Raw genomic sequence first — 18,532 nt, 5'->3', positions numbered from 1 at the left:
GCTTTGAAACACAAAATTAAGAAGTTGCATCAGTGTCGCTAATAAAACAAAAATAAAGCAAACACATTTTGCGGTGATAGCATTCGTGTCAAAAAGCAAAAGTATGACGATGACTCGTAATGACGGGTGTGGTCTACTACATTGAAGGTGCATTAAGTCAGACTGAATGTCACAGTTATATTGCACTTTTGCAAATTTTTTTTTTATTTTAGTTGGGCCGCACTCTGTACAGAATTCTGAACAAATTCTAATCTTTTAGCGAAAATCCTTGCCTCCTGTGTGAAAAACATATTTTCAGGAGCGTGACAAGGTGCTGTGATTTGCTCATTTTTGACTGTTTGTCGTTAGGTGCAAAGCTGTGTTGTGCATTTAGTGTGAATTGCCTTTTATTATTTTTGACAGGAAAGTGGAAGACCTGCAGTTCCGCTTGGAGGAACAGGAAATTTTGCATTCGGACAATTATGTGAGTAGTTTTGTGTTGTGCATACATAGTCACAATTGTGCTGAACAATTGCAGATGTAGGCTAACAGCACGATGTGATCATTATGTGTTTTCGAAAAGACAAAAAGTTACTAGTTTTAATCTGAAGACAGGGCTAAATGTACAAATATTCATTGTGGTAATAACAGGCCTTATTCCCAAAGCTTCAGTGGAAGTTCAGACGCACGAGTAAAATGAGGGTGTCAAGCCAGTTATCTCGGTTCTAAATTGTAACCTTTGCTGCATTTTTCATAACATTTTCATGAAAGAATTGTGGCAACCAGCTGCTGTGGCTCAGGGCCTGTACTGCTGTGCTGCTGAGCAATGAATTGCAGGTTGCATTCTTTGTAATTATGGCCACTTTGCCAGATGAGAAGTATGCAACAATGTTTACAACTGAGTATTCAGAGTCTAAGAAGCATGGATGCTCTACATAATCTGGAGTCATCCACTGCATCACTCTCCGATAATTCAGGAGCAAATTGGGTGCATTCAGATCGGTAATTTGATCAATCAATCAAGCAGAGTGTAGTGGCGGGTGCTAGTACCCCATCACTGTGACCCACTGCTGCAGCTTAGCTGCTAAGGTATTTTGCTTAGCAGAAGGTCAGTGTCAGATTCGTGGTGTTGCAGCTGCGTTCTGGTTGGGGGTTCAAGGCAAAAACTCGTGCAACTTTGGGCACATATTAGAGAACCCTTCGTGGTAAAGGTTGATATGGAGCCATCTGCTATGGCATCTCTCATAGCTCATATAATGCTCTGGTGTGTCAATCTGTCAATAAGTCTTACTATAGCATTGTTTAGTCAGTGAAAAAAAATGTTCTTGCCAGTGAAACTGACTGTGCAGGTTGCCTAATTGTAGCAATGTCCTATTATATCTTCTTGAGGCAATTTGGTGTTGTATTCTTGTGGTGGAGTAATGATTATCCCTGGCACCTTTCTCTGCACAGACTGCAGCTACTGCACAAGCGGAGAAAATTTCCAGACTTGAGAAGCAGCTACAGGAGTACAAAGACCAGCTGGAGGCGGCCAAACTGCAAAGCAGTGCCCAGGTGCGTCCGTGTGGCAGTGTGTGTGCGCCTTCGAGGTGGATCCACTTCGCCATGTGAAAACCGGAGCTGAAAGAAAATGAGGCTAGATTGGTAGATTGCACGTTTGGGATAGCAGATAGGTTACTTTCACTGAGCACAAAAGATTTGTACGATCGAACCTCAACATAGCAAACGCGAACATAACAAATTACCTGATGTAATGAAGTAAATATAATATGTTTCTTTCCGATACTTACACGTAATGGATATATGCATATGTTATAAATTATAACGAAAGTTGGATATAATGAAAGTACAGTAAAATCTGGCTGATTCGAACTCATGAATACCAGAAATTTATTCAAATAAAATCAGTAGGTTTGCATTGAAAATCTTTTCTTTTTTTTCCATCAATGTGCAACGACATGTGCCAGATGTCCAGGCTCCGTATAAAGTCCAAGTACAATAAGATAGTGCCTTGTGCGTGGTTTGTTGTGGGTACGAGTGAAAATGCGTGAGAGTGAGTCGTGAAGGATGGAAGGCACACACCCTACTCCCACGTGCCCAATGTTGGAGCTGACGTGATAGAGCGCACCCTAGGAGGGGGGTGTAGGTGAGCACACGGTAATGTGATCAAGCATGCGGCAATGTGATCAAGCATGCGGCAATGTGATCAAGTGCATGATAGTAGAAAATCACCCCAGCATGCGTATGGTAATATGATAAGCACATGCTGGGGGCTCCTTCCTGCTCCTTTTAAGCTGGATGGGAAAGGAGGGTGCGCACTGCTTTGCCTGCTCCTGTTTGGTCTTGGCTCCTCACGAGCCATTCCTGGCAATTCTTATGGCACGCGACATCACAGCAGCTAGCGATGCATTGAACCTTCACCTTTACGCCGAGTTTATCTGAAAAGCAGTGCATGGGAGATATTATTTGAAATAACTGTTGTGTTGTTTTAATGCAAGCATATTCTTTTGCTAGCTTTTCAGCCCTGTCACGCGAAAAGTATAATGCCTTGCATCTGCACAAAGACACGTAATTTGCAAAGACATTTAATCATTATGATAGTGTAAATGTAGATGATTGGTAGCTTTTAAGTGATAAGAAACAATTTAAAGTAAAAAAAATATAAGACAAGAATAACCATAAAGATACATAAGGCTCCTTAGAAAATGCTTAGGGAAGCTTATTGTCGGTGTGGGCCAACTGAAATTTGGGGTTGGGTCAACTTGAAATTTTGAGGTGGGCCTACTGAAATTTAGTTGTGGGCCAACTTAAAATTCGGATGTGGGCCAACTTGAAATTTGGATGTGGGCCAACAGGAAATTTGGATGTGGCCCAACTGAAATTTGGGGGTAGGCCAACTTGAATTTTGGGGTGGGTCAAAAATAAATATGGGGGGGGCAACTTAAATTTGGGAGTGGGTCAACTTGAAATTTGGAGGCAGCCAACTTAAATTCAGGAATGAGTCAAGTGGAAATCTGGGAGTGGCCAACTTAAATTTGGGGGTGAGCCGAGCTGAAATTTAGGGGTGGGTCAACTGAAATTTGGGGTTGGGCCAACTTGAAGTTTGTATGTCTGCCTACCTAAATTTAGAGGTGGGTCAACTTGATGTTTTGGGGTGAGGGGTGGCCCAACTGAAATTTGGGATAGGGGGTGGCCCTGCTTACATTTGGGAGTAGGCCAACTTCAATTTTGGGGCAGCCCTACTTGATATTTGGGGTTGGTACAACTGAAATGTGGGCTTGGGCCAACTTTAAATTTGGGTGTGGGCCAAATTGAGATTTTGGGGTGGCCCAATGTCCAATTGAACACTGCTGAGCGCCCTTTGAGTTATGAAAACCTTGCGGGCAAGACGCTTGGCGCGCTCTCATTGGGCTTTACCGAGGCATAGTCATAATGCTGGCGAGAGCGTGTGTAGACAAGGAACGGGCGCATAACACAGGCTCGCGACAGCAAGGGTGACGTGGCATCGCGGTGATGCACCGTCTCCTTATGCAATGCCTCGTGCTGCTGCGGCAGCTGGTGTTTGCTTTCGACTGCACTGCTCCGTCGAGGTGCGCTGTTCTAGCTAAAGTGGTATGATTGCATTGAAGGGACCGGATGCGGTGAGAAAATCTGACAATTCTCTACTAAAGCCTAAGAATTCTTTGTCACTAGAAAGGCCATGGGTAGCCGCACATAAGCTAGGAAAAGCAAGTAAGCAAAATTAAGCAAAAGCGAAGGCTACAGCCGAACGAAACAGTCCTTACACATTAGTAGACAATTCTCAGAATTTCTGTAGCTTTTATGAAGCTTGAATTTACGGGAGTTTTTCTCTATTCAAGTACATAGGACTTTACCGGGACCAACAGAACAGTTCGAATTATCCATCAATTCAAATTAAGTGATCTTTAATTATTGGCATTTCACTGTATATTTATGTAAACTGTGACTTTGTTATAACAAGGTTTAACTGTAATCACGGCTAGTTCATAGAAACGAAAGACAAGTGGCAACAGCAGTTCCAAGTCTCCTGCCTCTGGCGTCAGTGACCGTGGCAACAGCTAGGCATGGCTAACCAAGTGCTGAACATTTTTAAGGAACATTTAAAATTTTTAATTTTCATTTGAGAGTAGTAACAGTTTTACTTTTACAGATCAGTCCTTCCCTTCTGCCTGAATTCTTTGCACTCAACATGTGATCGATGTAGCCACTGGGAAGAAAGACAAGATACAAGGGAAGCTTTGAGTCACCAGAGTATTGTCTTATCCAAGCTTATTCATCACAGAATGCTAGGAGTGTCTAGTGAGGTAAAGAGGATGTGGGTGGTGCTAGACGGCTATGTGCGCTTGGCTTTTGGCAGCACGATTTGACTTGGAACACTGTACTTACTTCCAAATGGCATGACTCCGGTTTGTGATATCACACGATCGCTGATGTCACTGATGTATTGAGGTCACTGAACATCCATGGAATGGTGCAGGAGTTACTTTTAAAGTTGGTCACTCAAAACAGTGATAAGAACTTGCACCAATATCATCATCATCATCATCATCATCATAATCATCATCATCATCTAGTTATGTTCCCTGCCGGACGAAGGCTAGTAGAATACACCAATATAATTGTAGCTATTTTTTTTTTTTACTGAGATGCCAGCATGAGAAAGTACGTAGCATTATATTTGGAACCATGGCTTCGATCTTAAGCTTCTATTTTCTCATTCTGGTTTCACTGCGTCATTAGAGAGATTTAGCTGCGCATTTACGGTCTCATCCGCTCAGACCAATGTATGCTACCAATTCACACACAACAGTTTAGCCAGAACGCTAGTGCATGAGGCCCACAATACTTATACCGGCAGCAGAACATGCAACACTTCCCTTGCTTCTCTGTGAAGTCAATTTAGTGGAGCCTGAGGGTGCATCTACTTGGCTTCTTGGTTGTTTTGCAGCCAAGCTGTGTCGCTTCCCTCTAGGGAAGCTGGGTTTGTGAAAACTTCAAAATCTACCCTGTTCCTCGCAGTGTCTCAGTGCTTGAAATCTGAGTGGAGTGCAACGTAGGCAGCACTCTGCTAAAACTGTATTAAGCTCTGTTACTGAATGACTGCGCTCTGTGGGAGACCCAGCTTCTCGATGGCAGTTGGCTGAGGTCAGCAAATAGTGAAACTGCAGCTCAACACAGGGTATTACGAGGCCAGTAATTGAAAGGGCTAAAGTTGCAGTAAGAAGGCTTTTCTAGGGACTTTGAGTCTTGTAGAATCATCCACAATAACTAAAGCAACATGTGTCCATTGCCTGGGCTGGCATGCACTGTCTTGCCCCATACCGCAGAGCTTCAGAATCCTATTAAAACATCTTAACAGAGCATAATGAGGACCTGCACTGGCATGCATCGCAATGAAGAATCTTCCATCATACTGTACTTGGAAGCTTTATTATAAGTGAATGAATACGGCTGCATTATGCATCGTTATTAGTTTGCTTTATAATCATATTAATATTATTTTTAAGTTTTAGTTGTCAGAAAGAGCCCCACCGTTACGTTACATCTGGGCAAATACTGCCAATAATTACCAGTGGGGCACATTGGAACTTGAGGCTTCACACCATAGTTACTGTGCTGACGGCTACATTTTGAAGCAAAAATAAAGAGGGGCAGAAGTTTTTGCTAGTACTCTATGAAGGAAGTTGAGGCTATGCTCTGCAAGGTGTCCCATTTTTCTCCGTGTCACCATTAAATCTGTCACGCATAGATTGCACTCTGGTATCAAAAGCCTCGTTGCTGCCTTTACCTGTCTTCTGTGACAGAACCTTGCTGCCAAACATGGTCCTTTACAATTTGAGTGCTTTATTTCTTTTCCACGCAGGATGACGGCATGCAGGAGCTCATGGTGCAGTACAAAAGTGAGGTGCAGAACTTGAAGGAAGCCCTGAGCCAAGCCGAAGCCAAGCTGTCCACATTTGAAGCTAAGCAGGTCAGTGCTGCTTGTTGTGGATGCATTCTTTCTGCAATGGATGAGCAATCTTGTGACTCATCAAGACAAGGCAGATCGTGCAGTGCCTTTCGGCAAGTAATGCTAACTTGTGTTTTACTGTGTTGACCATTCAAACTGTAATGAGCCAACAGCATGTTTTTGAGAATGAAACGAAAAAGTTTGAAATGAGAAGTTGTTGAAAAAGTTATTGAAATGAAATATTGTATGGTGCACATGCTGTGTGCTCATATAACATTGCACTTCATTAAAGCTTGCATAAAATTTTTCTTGTTTACAAATACTTTAATACTTAAAGGATGTTTTCAGGTGGCTCTACATCTTCTTTTCCGAGTAAAAAATTTGATGGTAGGGTTGTCCGAAATTTGTAAAACACTGCAAAAGAATGTTTGTGTTCCTGGTTTGTAACCAGAACATTAAGCCAATGGTGTATTGAAACAGCCAATTGCATGTTTTTGGGCAGAAGTATTTACCATACAAAAAAAAAAAAAGAGAGAAGAAAAGAAGAACCACTGGACAAAGTTTCTGTATTGTCTTGCGAATGGTACAAAGAAAATCTATGCGCATCTAAGCTCTGGGTCACTTCTTTTTTTTCTAAGTGGGGGAATTGAAAGAAAGAAAGAAAAGTAAAAAAAAAAGAAAAAGAAAATCTGCACATTCCACATAGCAACTATACTTTCCTACATTTTATTTTAATTTGTATGTTTTGTGTCTTCAACTTAAAGACAAACTGGAAAGAAACTGCACTGTAGCTAATTTGATTATGTAAATGAGGGGAATAGTGCAGAAGAACCTCAGTCATACGGTTAGAAAAAAAATGTAAGAAAGAGCATACCAACCAGGAATAGGTACGATCTAAACTGAAGTCACTTAAAAATTTGGCAGACTCAACTGTACTCGACATCTAGGTAATGTTAAGCAGTTCACATACGTTGCAGCACGAGACGCCGACACGCACTGAGCTGGTGGGACCGAGAAGTGTGTTGTCATTTTTTCCAGCTTTGGGGCAAGCTTGCATTTACACTCCTCAAATTCAGCCCTGGGTCAGTAGCTTCTTCAGGTGGGGCATTTTCGTGCTAATTTTTGACATGTCCACTTGGCGAGAATCCTTACGGCAAGAGACGCATGTCAAGCTGGTGGGGTCTGAGTGGCCCAGGTGTCCTTTATTTTAATTATTGCGTAGTGTTTTAAGACAGCGACAGTAAACTGAGCAAAATCGAACTGGTGGGCAATGCTGGAATGTGACATTGTCAATGGCCAGAGTGAAACACAACGCTCACTTCGTGCTACCTGCAGATGGGAACGGCGGAATGTTTGGGATATTATCTATGAATAGCATGCAGTACGCTTCCAATGGCACCATGCCACATGTGCTGTGAAACAGATGGGGAAAGGTGCTTGCTGCAAAAGAAATGGTGGCAATAGTTGTGCATGCAACGTGCGACCACCCGTGAGGAGATCTGATGGTGCTGGAAAAGAAAATGCTGCCGTTTTAATGCGACGTGGGCGGGCCAGTGCTGCAGGGAAGCTGCCACGGCAGGCGCCTGCTGCTTTCGATCGTGCGTGCCTTGTGCCTTTCTTGTTCACATGGGATCCAGTAGCCAGAACACGTATCGTATGATTGCACTTTGGCGATGTACTGAACGTTGGTGTGGAAAGATTGTGTCTTCCAGGAATCTGTTAACAGGTAAAAAAGAAGCATAACTACAGTGGGCCATTTTTTGTGTTCTCGATCGCGAATGTTGGCTCAGGGAAATCATGTTAACCGGATCGTATCAACAAGGTTCTCCTGTGTATACACTTGAGTCGATCTTGGCAAATCCTCATGGCTAGTAATTGTCTGATTTGCTTATTAGCAGCCTTTAAGTAGCACCTTGGCAACCGACGTTTCCACCTGGTGATTAGCATATATGAGGCAAATCCCAGACTGTGGCCTCTGAGAATTTTAGCGCGCCACAGGGACCCCCTAATCTCTGAGGTCACGCCAAGGAGCTGTGCTGGATGTCAGTGTTCCAAATGCTGTCTCATTTCTGGCAAGCACTAATGGCGCTACTTTTTTTTTCAATTTTGATATAAAAAAATTTATATTTTTGCATTCACAAGCTTTTTGTGATGCATCATCCACTCATATCTGAAGTGTGAAATTTTGCTCAGAGGCTGCTTTAGATCTATGCTATCTGCAACTATGCTTTATACGCAGTACAAAATTTTGCTGTAGTTGACATTTAATTAGAGGACAGTAAGATTCAGCTTGCTTACGATTTTCATGACTTGTCATTTTCTGCCGGCATGCTCCAGGTTGAAGACGGAAGCACAATAGGCAAGCTGCGGGAAGACCTCATATCAAGGGATGAGGCGCTGCTCCGACTGGAGGCCTCCTTGGAGCAGAAGTCCAAGGAACTGCTCGGTCTCAGGGACAATGCGGTCGAGCTTGTGAGTGACAGCCGTAGCTGCTTATCAACTGCTGGGTGACACCAAGAGCTTCTTCATTTCTTGCTTGACTGTCCTCTTTTCGACCTTGCCTCAAAAGAATGCCTGTGTGTTTTGTAGGGTGGACCTGACCCTTTTGTCATTTTGAGCCTTGTTCTTTATGGCGTCATATTTGACTCAAGATGTAAAGGTTAAAAGTTTTCCCTCTGCCTGTGTTATTGAACATTCTGCTATTTCTGGGCACAGCTAGATAGCCTGACTCTGTGCAGAAAGATTTGCTTTGGTTAAGCCAAGATAATATAAATGACAAAAGGTGGAGAGGGGACACTACAGTTAGAAGACGCAGTTTTTCACCTTTGAAGAACTAGTGAGCGTACACATTCGCATATATAATTACTTTGTTTCCCTGACTAACATGCAGTGGATCCCATGTTTATGATGTTTATTGTTTAGGCATAAGAATATATCAGTTCATAGCCTTGCTTGCCTGTTCTGGTACAACCTGTGAAGACACAATTTTTTTTTTCTTTCCTCAGGAGGAGAACCTGCAAGCCTTGAAGGAAAAGGATGAAAGCCAGCAGCAAGTCATTGAAGGTGTGCATGTTCTTTATCGCTGTGATTGCTGAAGCAGATGTAGTTTACATTGTTGCAAATCATCATCGAATTCTACTGTGAACCATCCTTAATTGCAGTTGGCAGACACATGAGAAATGAGATGGGTAGATTGTCATCATGAGTGTGACTATTCTGGTGCATGGATAGCGTGGAGAACAGCGTGGACAACAGAACAAGGAAAAAAGAGAAAACACAATGTGCTGCCATCACTTGTGAATTGGAAGCAAACTTATCGTGTAACATTTAAAACTTAACAACTGATTTGCCTAATGTTGATGCAGTCAGTGAACATTAATAGCATATGCTCGTAACTTGCAGCCCCCACTTATCACTTTCGCTTCTCTTTTGCCTTTCCAGATCTGAACAGCAGGCTAGCAAAGGTGCAGACAGACTACGACTTCCTCAGCGAAGAGTCCCAGATTATCAAAAGTGATGCTGCAGGTATGTACGTGGTAGTTCCCTTCACAAATAGGTGTTCAGTTGTACAGCCATACCTCAATATAACGGGCACAAGTATAATGACGTATTGAATATAACACAGTAAAGCTAAAATGTTCCTTGCTTGTATCAGCATGTAATGGATATGTATACTTATAACAAATACTGTATGTAAGGAATATGCAGAAGGTGCTGATGTCTCGTGTGACTTCGTCGTAATGGGGTTCAACTGTACAGTATGAGTATATATTGGCCACAGGTGAGTGCTATATGCAATTAAACCGTATATGTACTGACTGCAGTTGACTATTTGTCGTAGTTTAATACTGATAGCAATTGCAAGACGAAATATTCAGTATCATTATGAAAAACCTCTTTATCTCATCTGCGTGGACATACAATAGTCGAGTTAGAATTACAAATTTTCGAGTCCGTGGTTCTGTATAGTGAAGCACTTTCAAGAGGCTATTGGTGCAAGCTTGTCCATACATCTGTGACATTTGTTGCACCAAAATGTTGCAAGATAATAAATTAAGTTGCTGTTTCCACAAGTTAGTGACTCTGTTATGCTCGGAAATGTTTGCATGGGGTGGCACTGTTGTCGTACACGACATGGTTGTGAGAATACCAGACTCGTGGGGAGAGCTGGGTTCACAGATGTTTGCATGTGGTATACAGTTGAACATCATGATAATGAAAGCCCAAAACTAGAAATTCAGGCCACGACAAAATATTTTCATATCCTCAACGCACACCCTTAAGATTCAATGCATTTCATATCTCTCAACAAGAAAACGCCACTAACTGCAATTCCACATCAGTGACATCTGCCGGAACATTAGACCCCATATTATTCACTCCTGTACAACTAACAACCTACAAAAAGTGCATTTTCTCTCCTTTAATTGCGTAAAATACTGTCGAAGAGCACTTACGAATCCACCACAATTTTGTTTCAAAATGGGGCAGAACCCATCTCACAATGACTGTCAATGGTAATGCATTAGCATTGAATCATTCGTCGCTCAAGGATCCTACTGGCCGGTTCGGTTGTTGGGCCCTCCGACTACAAGAATATCTCTACACAGTGACTTACAAGTCGGGACGCCAACACCAGGACCCAGATTGCCTCTCTCGCTACCCAGTCGAAGACTTGACCTCTACGTCGGATACTGACACCGCCGTGTGTGTTTTCCCCGTTTTTCCACTGCTCCATGTCGCCGACGAGCAGTGCCGTGATCTGTCCTCGCGTATTATCATTGACCGCCTGGAATTGTCACTTCGCGACAGTTCCCTTTGCTTATTCACACTTCAAGATGGCGTACACCTACACACCTACAGATTACGCCACGCGCTACGCCATCATCCGAGCGCTTCCTACAAGCTGCGCCACAGATGTCGCCAATTTTCTTCTACGCGACACGATTTTATTACATGGAGCTCCACGACAACTTCTCATAGACCGTGGCCAGACATTCCTTTCAAAAGTTATCGCGGGCATCCTGCAGTCCTGTGCCATGAGGCACAAGCTATCCACGTCATACCATCCGCAGACAAATGGCCTCACGGAGCGTCTCAATCGCATTCTCACAGACATGCTCGTGAAATATGTCTCTTCAGACCACACCGACTGGGACCTGGCTTTACCATTTGTCACATTTGCTTATAGTTCCTTGCGCCATGACACCGCCGGTTATTCCCCATTTTTCCTTCTGTTCGACCAAGAACCAGCACTGCCCCTCGACACAACCCTCCCTGTTCACGCGGCACCAACCAGTGAATATGCCCTTGACGCCATCACCCTCAGTGCCCACGCAAGGGAAATTGCCCGTGACCGCCTTCTGAAATCCCAAGAGAGTCAAAGGCATTTCTACGACCGGTGACAACGAGATGTGCAGTTCCCGCCTGGTTCTTTGTGCTTCTATGGTCTCTGTCGCGTCAGGTCGGCCTGTCCGAAAAACTGCTGTCTTGTTACACAGTCCCACACCGAGTGCTTCGTGCCTTGACTCCCATCACCTACGACATCGCCCCTGATGCCCCATCTGCTTCCCAGTCCAGTGGTATCGTGCATGTTACACGACTGAAGCAGTATCACCCTCCCAGTGATGACATTTAGGGACTCCGGGACATCGCTTCTGCTGCCGGGGGATTATGCTACACGCGTGTGGTATTTGTTTGTTTGAACGAGGCGCATGGGCGCCATCACTCCAGAAAAGAGGAAGAAGAACGAACTGGGCTCGCGCTGTGAATCTAACTGGTCAGCACTGCAACCGTTGTAAATATAACCTGTAAATAGTTACTCGTTCTATGGACTCGTCCTTCACGTAACAATATAAACATAACAGTGAATTTTTTTCGATTTCCCCTGCTGAGTTTATAATTGCGAAGTTCAGCTGTAGTGTCAACATGAAGGTTGAATGGGGTGTTAGGCTGCACTCACGTTAAACATGCCCCATATTCAAGTGGAGTCTGATTCGTCCATTTTGTGCACTCTTGTCTAGGGGCAGCATAGAGTGGCAATGGTGCTGCATAAGAGGCTAAAGTTTGTGGGATCTCATGAAGCTGAAGCGAGTGCTATGCAGCAGCTTACCAATGCTGAAAAAGTTGATGAAGAGCATATTAAAAGTGTTGCACCAAAGAAATTGCATATCATTGAGGCTTTCCCAGGGATTTTGCCAAGAGGTTGGGTACTTGTGTTGTAGTCACAGTATGAAGAGGTAGACCATGAGATGCGATTGCTTAGGTTTTAAATAGTGTATGAGGGGAAAGCTACTTGGTGAAGTGCAGTCACCTAAAGTGTGTGCTTGTGGCATGCAATCAATAAATGAGTTGCTGAGTCACTTACCTCAAGGTTGCCATAAGTGTGCCGCTTTTTATCACTGACATTTCTAAAGATTAACTTGTTTTCTGACAATACATAGATTTCAGGATCCATGGACATAGTAGCTCACAGTATGGTGCAGCTCTTCTAGTTTTTACAGATACAAATAGTTTTTCTGCTTATTTATTTATTTATTCACTTATTTATTTATTCAAAATGCCTTACAGGCACAAAGAATCGGCACTGGGTTGGGGGAGCTTCAAAATTTTACCTAGTATAAGGAGCATACAATTATACAAACTATAAGAACACTTTGCTAATAAAGATACAGTGGAGAATAAAGTTTACACGAAGTCGAAAATGCTCAAAGCAAAAGAGACGAAATATGCAGACAAGAAGCAAAGCAGACAAGAAGGTAATTGAAGTAAGGAATGTGCGTTTAGGCTGGGACAGAATTTTTCTTCGTTAGCTGAAGCTACCAAGATATCGAGAATGTCATTCTACAAGTGCATGATATATGGAAGTTAAAAGTGTCTGTTTTACCATACGTGCACGTAAAAGAAAGATGATTATATAATATTTGTGATGTGTGTAGAGAGACTTGCAGAGTTATTGGATAGGGCCTTGGTCCGGGAATGTACTTTTAGTCTAAATGTAATGTAAATTGTGGCTTTCTCAAGGAACGACAACACAGTAGCGCAAACAATCACAAAGGCATTTATTGCACCTTTCATAGACTAATGCCTGCTAGCAGAGTTGCTGTCCGTAAAATATGCCAATGGGCGCACGACAAATCGCTTAAGTTTCACTCACCGCGACTGGATAACGAGCGAATATGTTCGCCCCATGCTGGACACCAACGCCTGGTCATTCGCGTGTACAGTCACGCGAAGGGTGGCGCTTTCGAACGATTGTGTTCGTTCATTCTGGGATAGGCTTCGTGAGACAGTCTCGCAGAAGCATGGATCAGCGCTCGCGCAGAACGTCCGTGCCACTTACCAACCGCGAGCCAAAGAGGACGAGCCTTCTCCTTTTTGTCCCCAAGTAACCCCACCGTTAGGTGGCGTTAGCAGAGGAACACTTGCGCCATCTCTTGTACTACCCTGCAAGCACATCGACTGCTGCAGTAAAGCCATGCGGCGAAGCCAGATTACAGGAGACGGGAGCTATGCGAGAAAACAACATATGAGGGGACGAGTGAGACTCGTGCATCCCCACAAAATGTAATGTAAATGTAATGTACTTGAATGTAAACAGCAATGGAAGTGCTGTTTCATGACAAGTGTTCAATGAAGGAAATGATAAATTGTTTTTAATTTGCGTTATGCTTGCGCTGTAGTAATATTGTGAGATTAATCGATCGTCTATGTTCTAAACTGATTCTAGCATAGTGCTTAAATAAATGAAATGAGGGGACCGTACTGAAGAAGCAAATTCAATTTTAGGGCAAAGAAATGTTATATATCTAATGGGCATACATCAGTATGCGTCTTACGCAGGTTCCATCGTAAATAGTCTGAGGGACCGGGAAGTGTTGCTGCAGATTATGTTGATAAGTGTAGTCCAGGAAAGCTTTGATGTCAGGGTTATGTCTAGATATTTGAAAGAAGACACTGTAGACTCAAAGTTATTGATATATGTATGGTATGAAAAGGTTGAATTGGAATGCTTGTGAGTGAAAGACATTACTCCACATTTATTTGGATGAAGCAACATTAGCCATGTGCTATGCCAACTGCTAATAAGGTGAAAGTCATGTTGAATATTTATGTGGTCATCAGTTCTAGGAAACACCCGGTAAATTATGCAATCATGATCAAAAATCCGTGCATTAGAAGATATGTTATTCGGTAAGTTATTATATATTAGAAAAGCAGTGGACCGAGGAAACTGCCCTGCAGTATACCAGAGGAAACTTAAGAGAGGGAAGAGAAAAAATTGTTAACAGTGAACTTCTGCTGATTGGTTAGAAAGTTTTGGATACAACATAGCTTTTGTGACTCTAAACACACGGAAGATAGTTTAGAAATTAGTCGACTGTGAGCTGTGTGTTCAAAGGCTTCTGAAAAATCTAAAAAGTTAAAATGTCAATCAGTCGTTAACTTGAATAGTTGTGTTTCATATGACAAGTAAACCCTTCCTCAATCCATGCTGATTTGGAAAGAAAACGTTATGCTCTAAATTATTGTAAAAATGGGAAACGATGATTTTACAGCAAATTGAAATTAGTGAAATGGGCCTCTAATTCAGGGGTGAATTTCTATTGCCACATCTAAAGATGGTAATGATCTTCGTGATATTCCTGTCTTCGGGAACCTTTCCTGTTGATAGCGATTGCCAGAATATGACATAATATTTAACTAGAGGCTGATATCATGTTTTTTAGTATCATTGAGTTATACCTGTGTCACACGGGCACATTTGGAAGGCCTTCCAGTCAACGGCCTTTGAAATGCCACAACTCTATCGACTTAAAGGAGTTGTCGCAGTGCTACATGGCACTTTTGAAAGGCCGTTGAGTGGTTCAGGCGTTTCTCGCAAAATTGTGTGGCGCTGCGGATCATGATTTTTGTTTTCATGTCACGAAAGGTTAAACAACATTAAAACAACTTAAAAGCATTATAATTTCTTTTATGTTTATTTATATAATAAAAGAATTTGTTTATACATCGCCATACATATATGTTTAGTTTTTAAGTTGTTGAGTAGTGAAACTGCGGCAACGTTTGCGCCACTCGATGCGGCTGCCGTTTTGGTGTGTGTTCGCACATGTCAAGTGGCAAAAATACTTTACTGAATAATTAATAACACTCATATATAATATTTTTAGAGCATCTTGGTTTGATTTGTTTTTTTCTAACCGTGAGTATGAGCACACTGTGAACGAGAGGGCATGTTCGCGTTGTTTCCGCTTCCATTGCTCAAAGGCCATCGAGATTTCGATAGAGTTGTAAGGTGCTCCGTTGACTCGATAGACTATTGACTCGGCGGCCTTGGAAACTGCCCGTGTGGCAGCTCGAACTTGACCTTTGAGTCAACTGACTATCGGTTGGAAGGCCTTCCAAACGCCCGTGTGACACGGGTATTAATCCCGTCAATGACTGCTGATGTGGACACTTTCAGATTATTTATAATGTATGCACTGCTGTTGACAGTGATGTCGATGGGCTGCAAAAAAGGGTAGTCGAGATCAGCTACCTCAGGCACGTTTGAATGGTCTTCTATGGTGTTATGCAGTGTGTGTACATGTGTCTCATTCACTCCGATGAAGGCCAGGCTGCTGGCCCAAATGTTTGTAAAATAATAGTATTTTTGTTGTTAAATGTGTGAATTTTTCTTTCGTGATTATCTCCCTGGGTGCAGTGAACACTTCTAATCGGCTATATATGTGTATATATATTACAAGGGACAAGAAATCTCATGTTTCACAAGAATCAAGTCTCCAAACGAGCTTATCCACAATGTAGCCTGCAGCCATGCTGGCTCTACTTGTGTCTTGAGAGGAACCTGATAGGTGTTGAGATTTGTGACTATTGGTGTGTCGTCATCAGGACTTTTTGGTATATCGCAACTAGGACATGGATGCAGGGCGTGTGTGTCTTGTTCGTCCTCTGTGCTCATGTACTTGTTGCACTATGCTGAAGTGCCTGTGGGGAAGCTTAATCGTGGAATTTCGAGTGTGCCTCACTGCTCATGGAAATCCTTGAACAGTCTCTTGCATACCTGCCACATCTGCCAGTGTGCTTGCCTCTTTCTCTCGCTGCAAAGTGCCATCGTTGCATTGCGTGCAGACCAGCAGCGGCTGGTCTCCTCCCTGGAGGAGCAGTGCAAGCAGCTGCAGACCCAGAAGAGGGCCCTGGAGGAAGAGCTGGGCACAGTCAGGTTGGCCGCCAGCGGAGGCTCCAGCCAGGTTGAAGAGCTCAACAGCCGACTGCAGGAGAAGGAGAGGTGAGTCGGCAAGTCTCTCCTTCCACACACTCACTTGTGCAGCAGGCAAACCAGGCCTGGTATAATGTAATGCTGCTGTTTCAATACTTTTCCTTCCCATGCTTCGTCAGTGACCCAAGTGGCGTTACACCTGTATTATAACCAATATTGGTCGACTGTGGGCGGTGGATGATGAGCTAGGAATAAAATCAAGGTGAAGCAATTCTTACGTTACACCGACCCAGTTGTCAGCATGCTCACTTGATCATTGAGACAGAAAGAGAAACTTTTATTAAACTTCAGCCCCCTGTCCAGGGCTACTAATGTGTCTAGAGAAATTCATGTTGAAGGTAAGGTGCTCATAAATGAAAAATCAACATCAATTATATGTCTGTGTAATACACAGACATATTATTGACAGTTGCTTTTCTATTGACAAGCCCCTTTGCCTTTAACATGAAACAATTTCTTTAATCTCATCCTCACCCTTGGCAGTAGATGCAGGTTAGGCCTATTCATTTGTAACGCTTTTTGTAAAGTTGCTGACCAAAGGAAGAAGGGCATTAAGATATGCTTAAGAACAGTCTTTGACACCTGTGTAGCTGTAAGTCTTGACTGATTGTGGGCAGTCAATGTCGGTAGTTTAATGCAAGTGAGAGATATCAACTGGGATGGTGCGTATGCTGAAAACGTTCCTGTGTCCTTCAGGCTGGTGGAAAACCTGGAAGCCCAGGTGCGCACCCTGTCCCAAGAAGGCGACAAGGCCCGGCAAGAGGTGGCCCAGCTCACCGAGAGGCATCAGTCTGCGACCGAGCGCACCACGGCCGAGCACGCCCGTGAGATTGCCTCACTGCAGCAGAGGCTGGCTGACCTGGTGAGATTTCACAATCCAATGATGTCGGCGTGATGAGCAGACCACAGTTCTTGCTCTTCTTTTGCTGATATGAAGCCTACAGGTACTTCAAAAGAAACGAGAAAAGGGCAGGTTGGTACATTTTGGTAAACTAGTAGCAGTGAACGAAAGAGGAAGGTTAAAAAGCTTGGAGATGCATTCGCAATTGAAGACAATATTTCAATGCCAAATATCCTCCCTGAATTACTGGCAAACTTACTTGGTGTAATGAAAAAAATGTCTACAAGGTTTATGACCAGCCAGGGAAAATAAAAAAGACAGAGCGTGTGATACATAGCTGCCAACTCTGTAGAGCTTGTCTTAAATTGTTGTAATGGCACAAACAATTAAGAACTGATTTAAAAAGAAAACACATACAGTCGATTAATTTTCAGACCGGCTCGATTACTTAGGCCATTCTACAGCACCCCCACCTGCTCCACTGAATCAATGTATAACAGCAACAGAAATACAGTAGAACCTCGTTGATATGATCCCATTTCGTACGATATCCTGGCGCCAATGTTTGCGATCAAGAACACAAAGGATGACCCAATACATTTATACTTCTATTTTACCGGTTAATGTGTTCTCGGAAAACACAATCTTATGGCACCAACTTTCAGTACCTTGCCAAAATGCGATTGTATATGTTCTCCAGCCGCTAGACCCCATGTGGCAGGCCCTTTCGACACTGAAGGTGTCTCGCTGCTGGTTTCTGCGGACAGTTTCTTCATTTGATTATTGCTTCTTTCCCCCTTTGCTGAGCAGGAGGGCAAGCTGGAGGAGCGTGTGCAGCGTTGCCGGACTCTGGAGCAGTCCAACAACGAAGCTCAAGTAGAACTGGAAAGCCAGCTGCGGTCGTGGCAGGACAAGCTGGCTGCCGCAGAGCAGCAGGCCCAGAGGCTCACCCAGGAGCTCGAGCAGGTGAGGGCGCTTTTGATGTGCTCTTCCTGGGGCGAACAAAGATTTACTAGGAGAGAAAGAAGCCATTGTCCTGCTGTGGAGTTATATAGATGATAATGAATATGGCAGTCGTTGTGATGCGAGCTGCGGGCTCTTTGATAAATGCTAGAAAATTATTCCCTTCATGTGCTGTCTACACATTTGTGCACACCAAGCTGTAGTGCATCAAAATCAAAAGCACGGACGAACATAATTGTAATTTAATATGTATTGCATGCATTTTGAAACACTTGTGATTTGACTTGCCCTGCAAGTTTGAATAATATGGTGTAAAGTGCTTTGGTAAAATGAGTTAGATGGCAGATAGTTGAGTGTTCGCTGTCAGTGTCGGTACATAGTTATGCAGCGTGTTCACTTCTTTCATTCTTTTACTATGTTTTGTATCAGGCGTATTTTTCAGGTGGCTTCACAGGTGCTCCCCAAGTATGATAGACACGAACTAGTTCGTGCTATC

General features: G+C 43.2%; 1 protein-coding gene across 5 annotated transcripts in view; it reads left to right on the top strand.

Moving 5' to 3' along the window:
- Nucleotides 1-18,532, top strand: part of LOC142576030 (uncharacterized) — a 155,598-nt gene that overhangs the window by 99,046 nt on the left and 38,020 nt on the right. For all 5 annotated transcript variants that reach the window (XM_075685917.1, XM_075685915.1, XM_075685916.1 and 2 more), the window contains 9 exons: nt 403-463; nt 1,432-1,533; nt 5,864-5,971; nt 8,288-8,422; nt 8,956-9,013; nt 9,392-9,475; nt 16,085-16,241; nt 16,929-17,094; nt 17,884-18,039. In XM_075685917.1, coding sequence (XP_075542032.1) covers nt 403-463; nt 1,432-1,533; nt 5,864-5,971; nt 8,288-8,422; nt 8,956-9,013; nt 9,392-9,475; nt 16,085-16,241; nt 16,929-17,094; nt 17,884-18,039 — 1,027 coding nt within the window. The remainder of the gene's footprint in view (nt 1-402; nt 464-1,431; nt 1,534-5,863; nt 5,972-8,287; nt 8,423-8,955; nt 9,014-9,391; nt 9,476-16,084; nt 16,242-16,928; nt 17,095-17,883; nt 18,040-18,532) is intronic.

The sequence above is a fragment of the Dermacentor variabilis genome, chromosome 3 (genome assembly GCF_050947875.1).
Source record: "Dermacentor variabilis isolate Ectoservices chromosome 3, ASM5094787v1, whole genome shotgun sequence".
NCBI classification, from domain to species: Eukaryota; Metazoa; Arthropoda; class Arachnida; order Ixodida; family Ixodidae; genus Dermacentor; species Dermacentor variabilis.
This window is presented reverse-complemented; position numbering and strand designations above follow the sequence as displayed.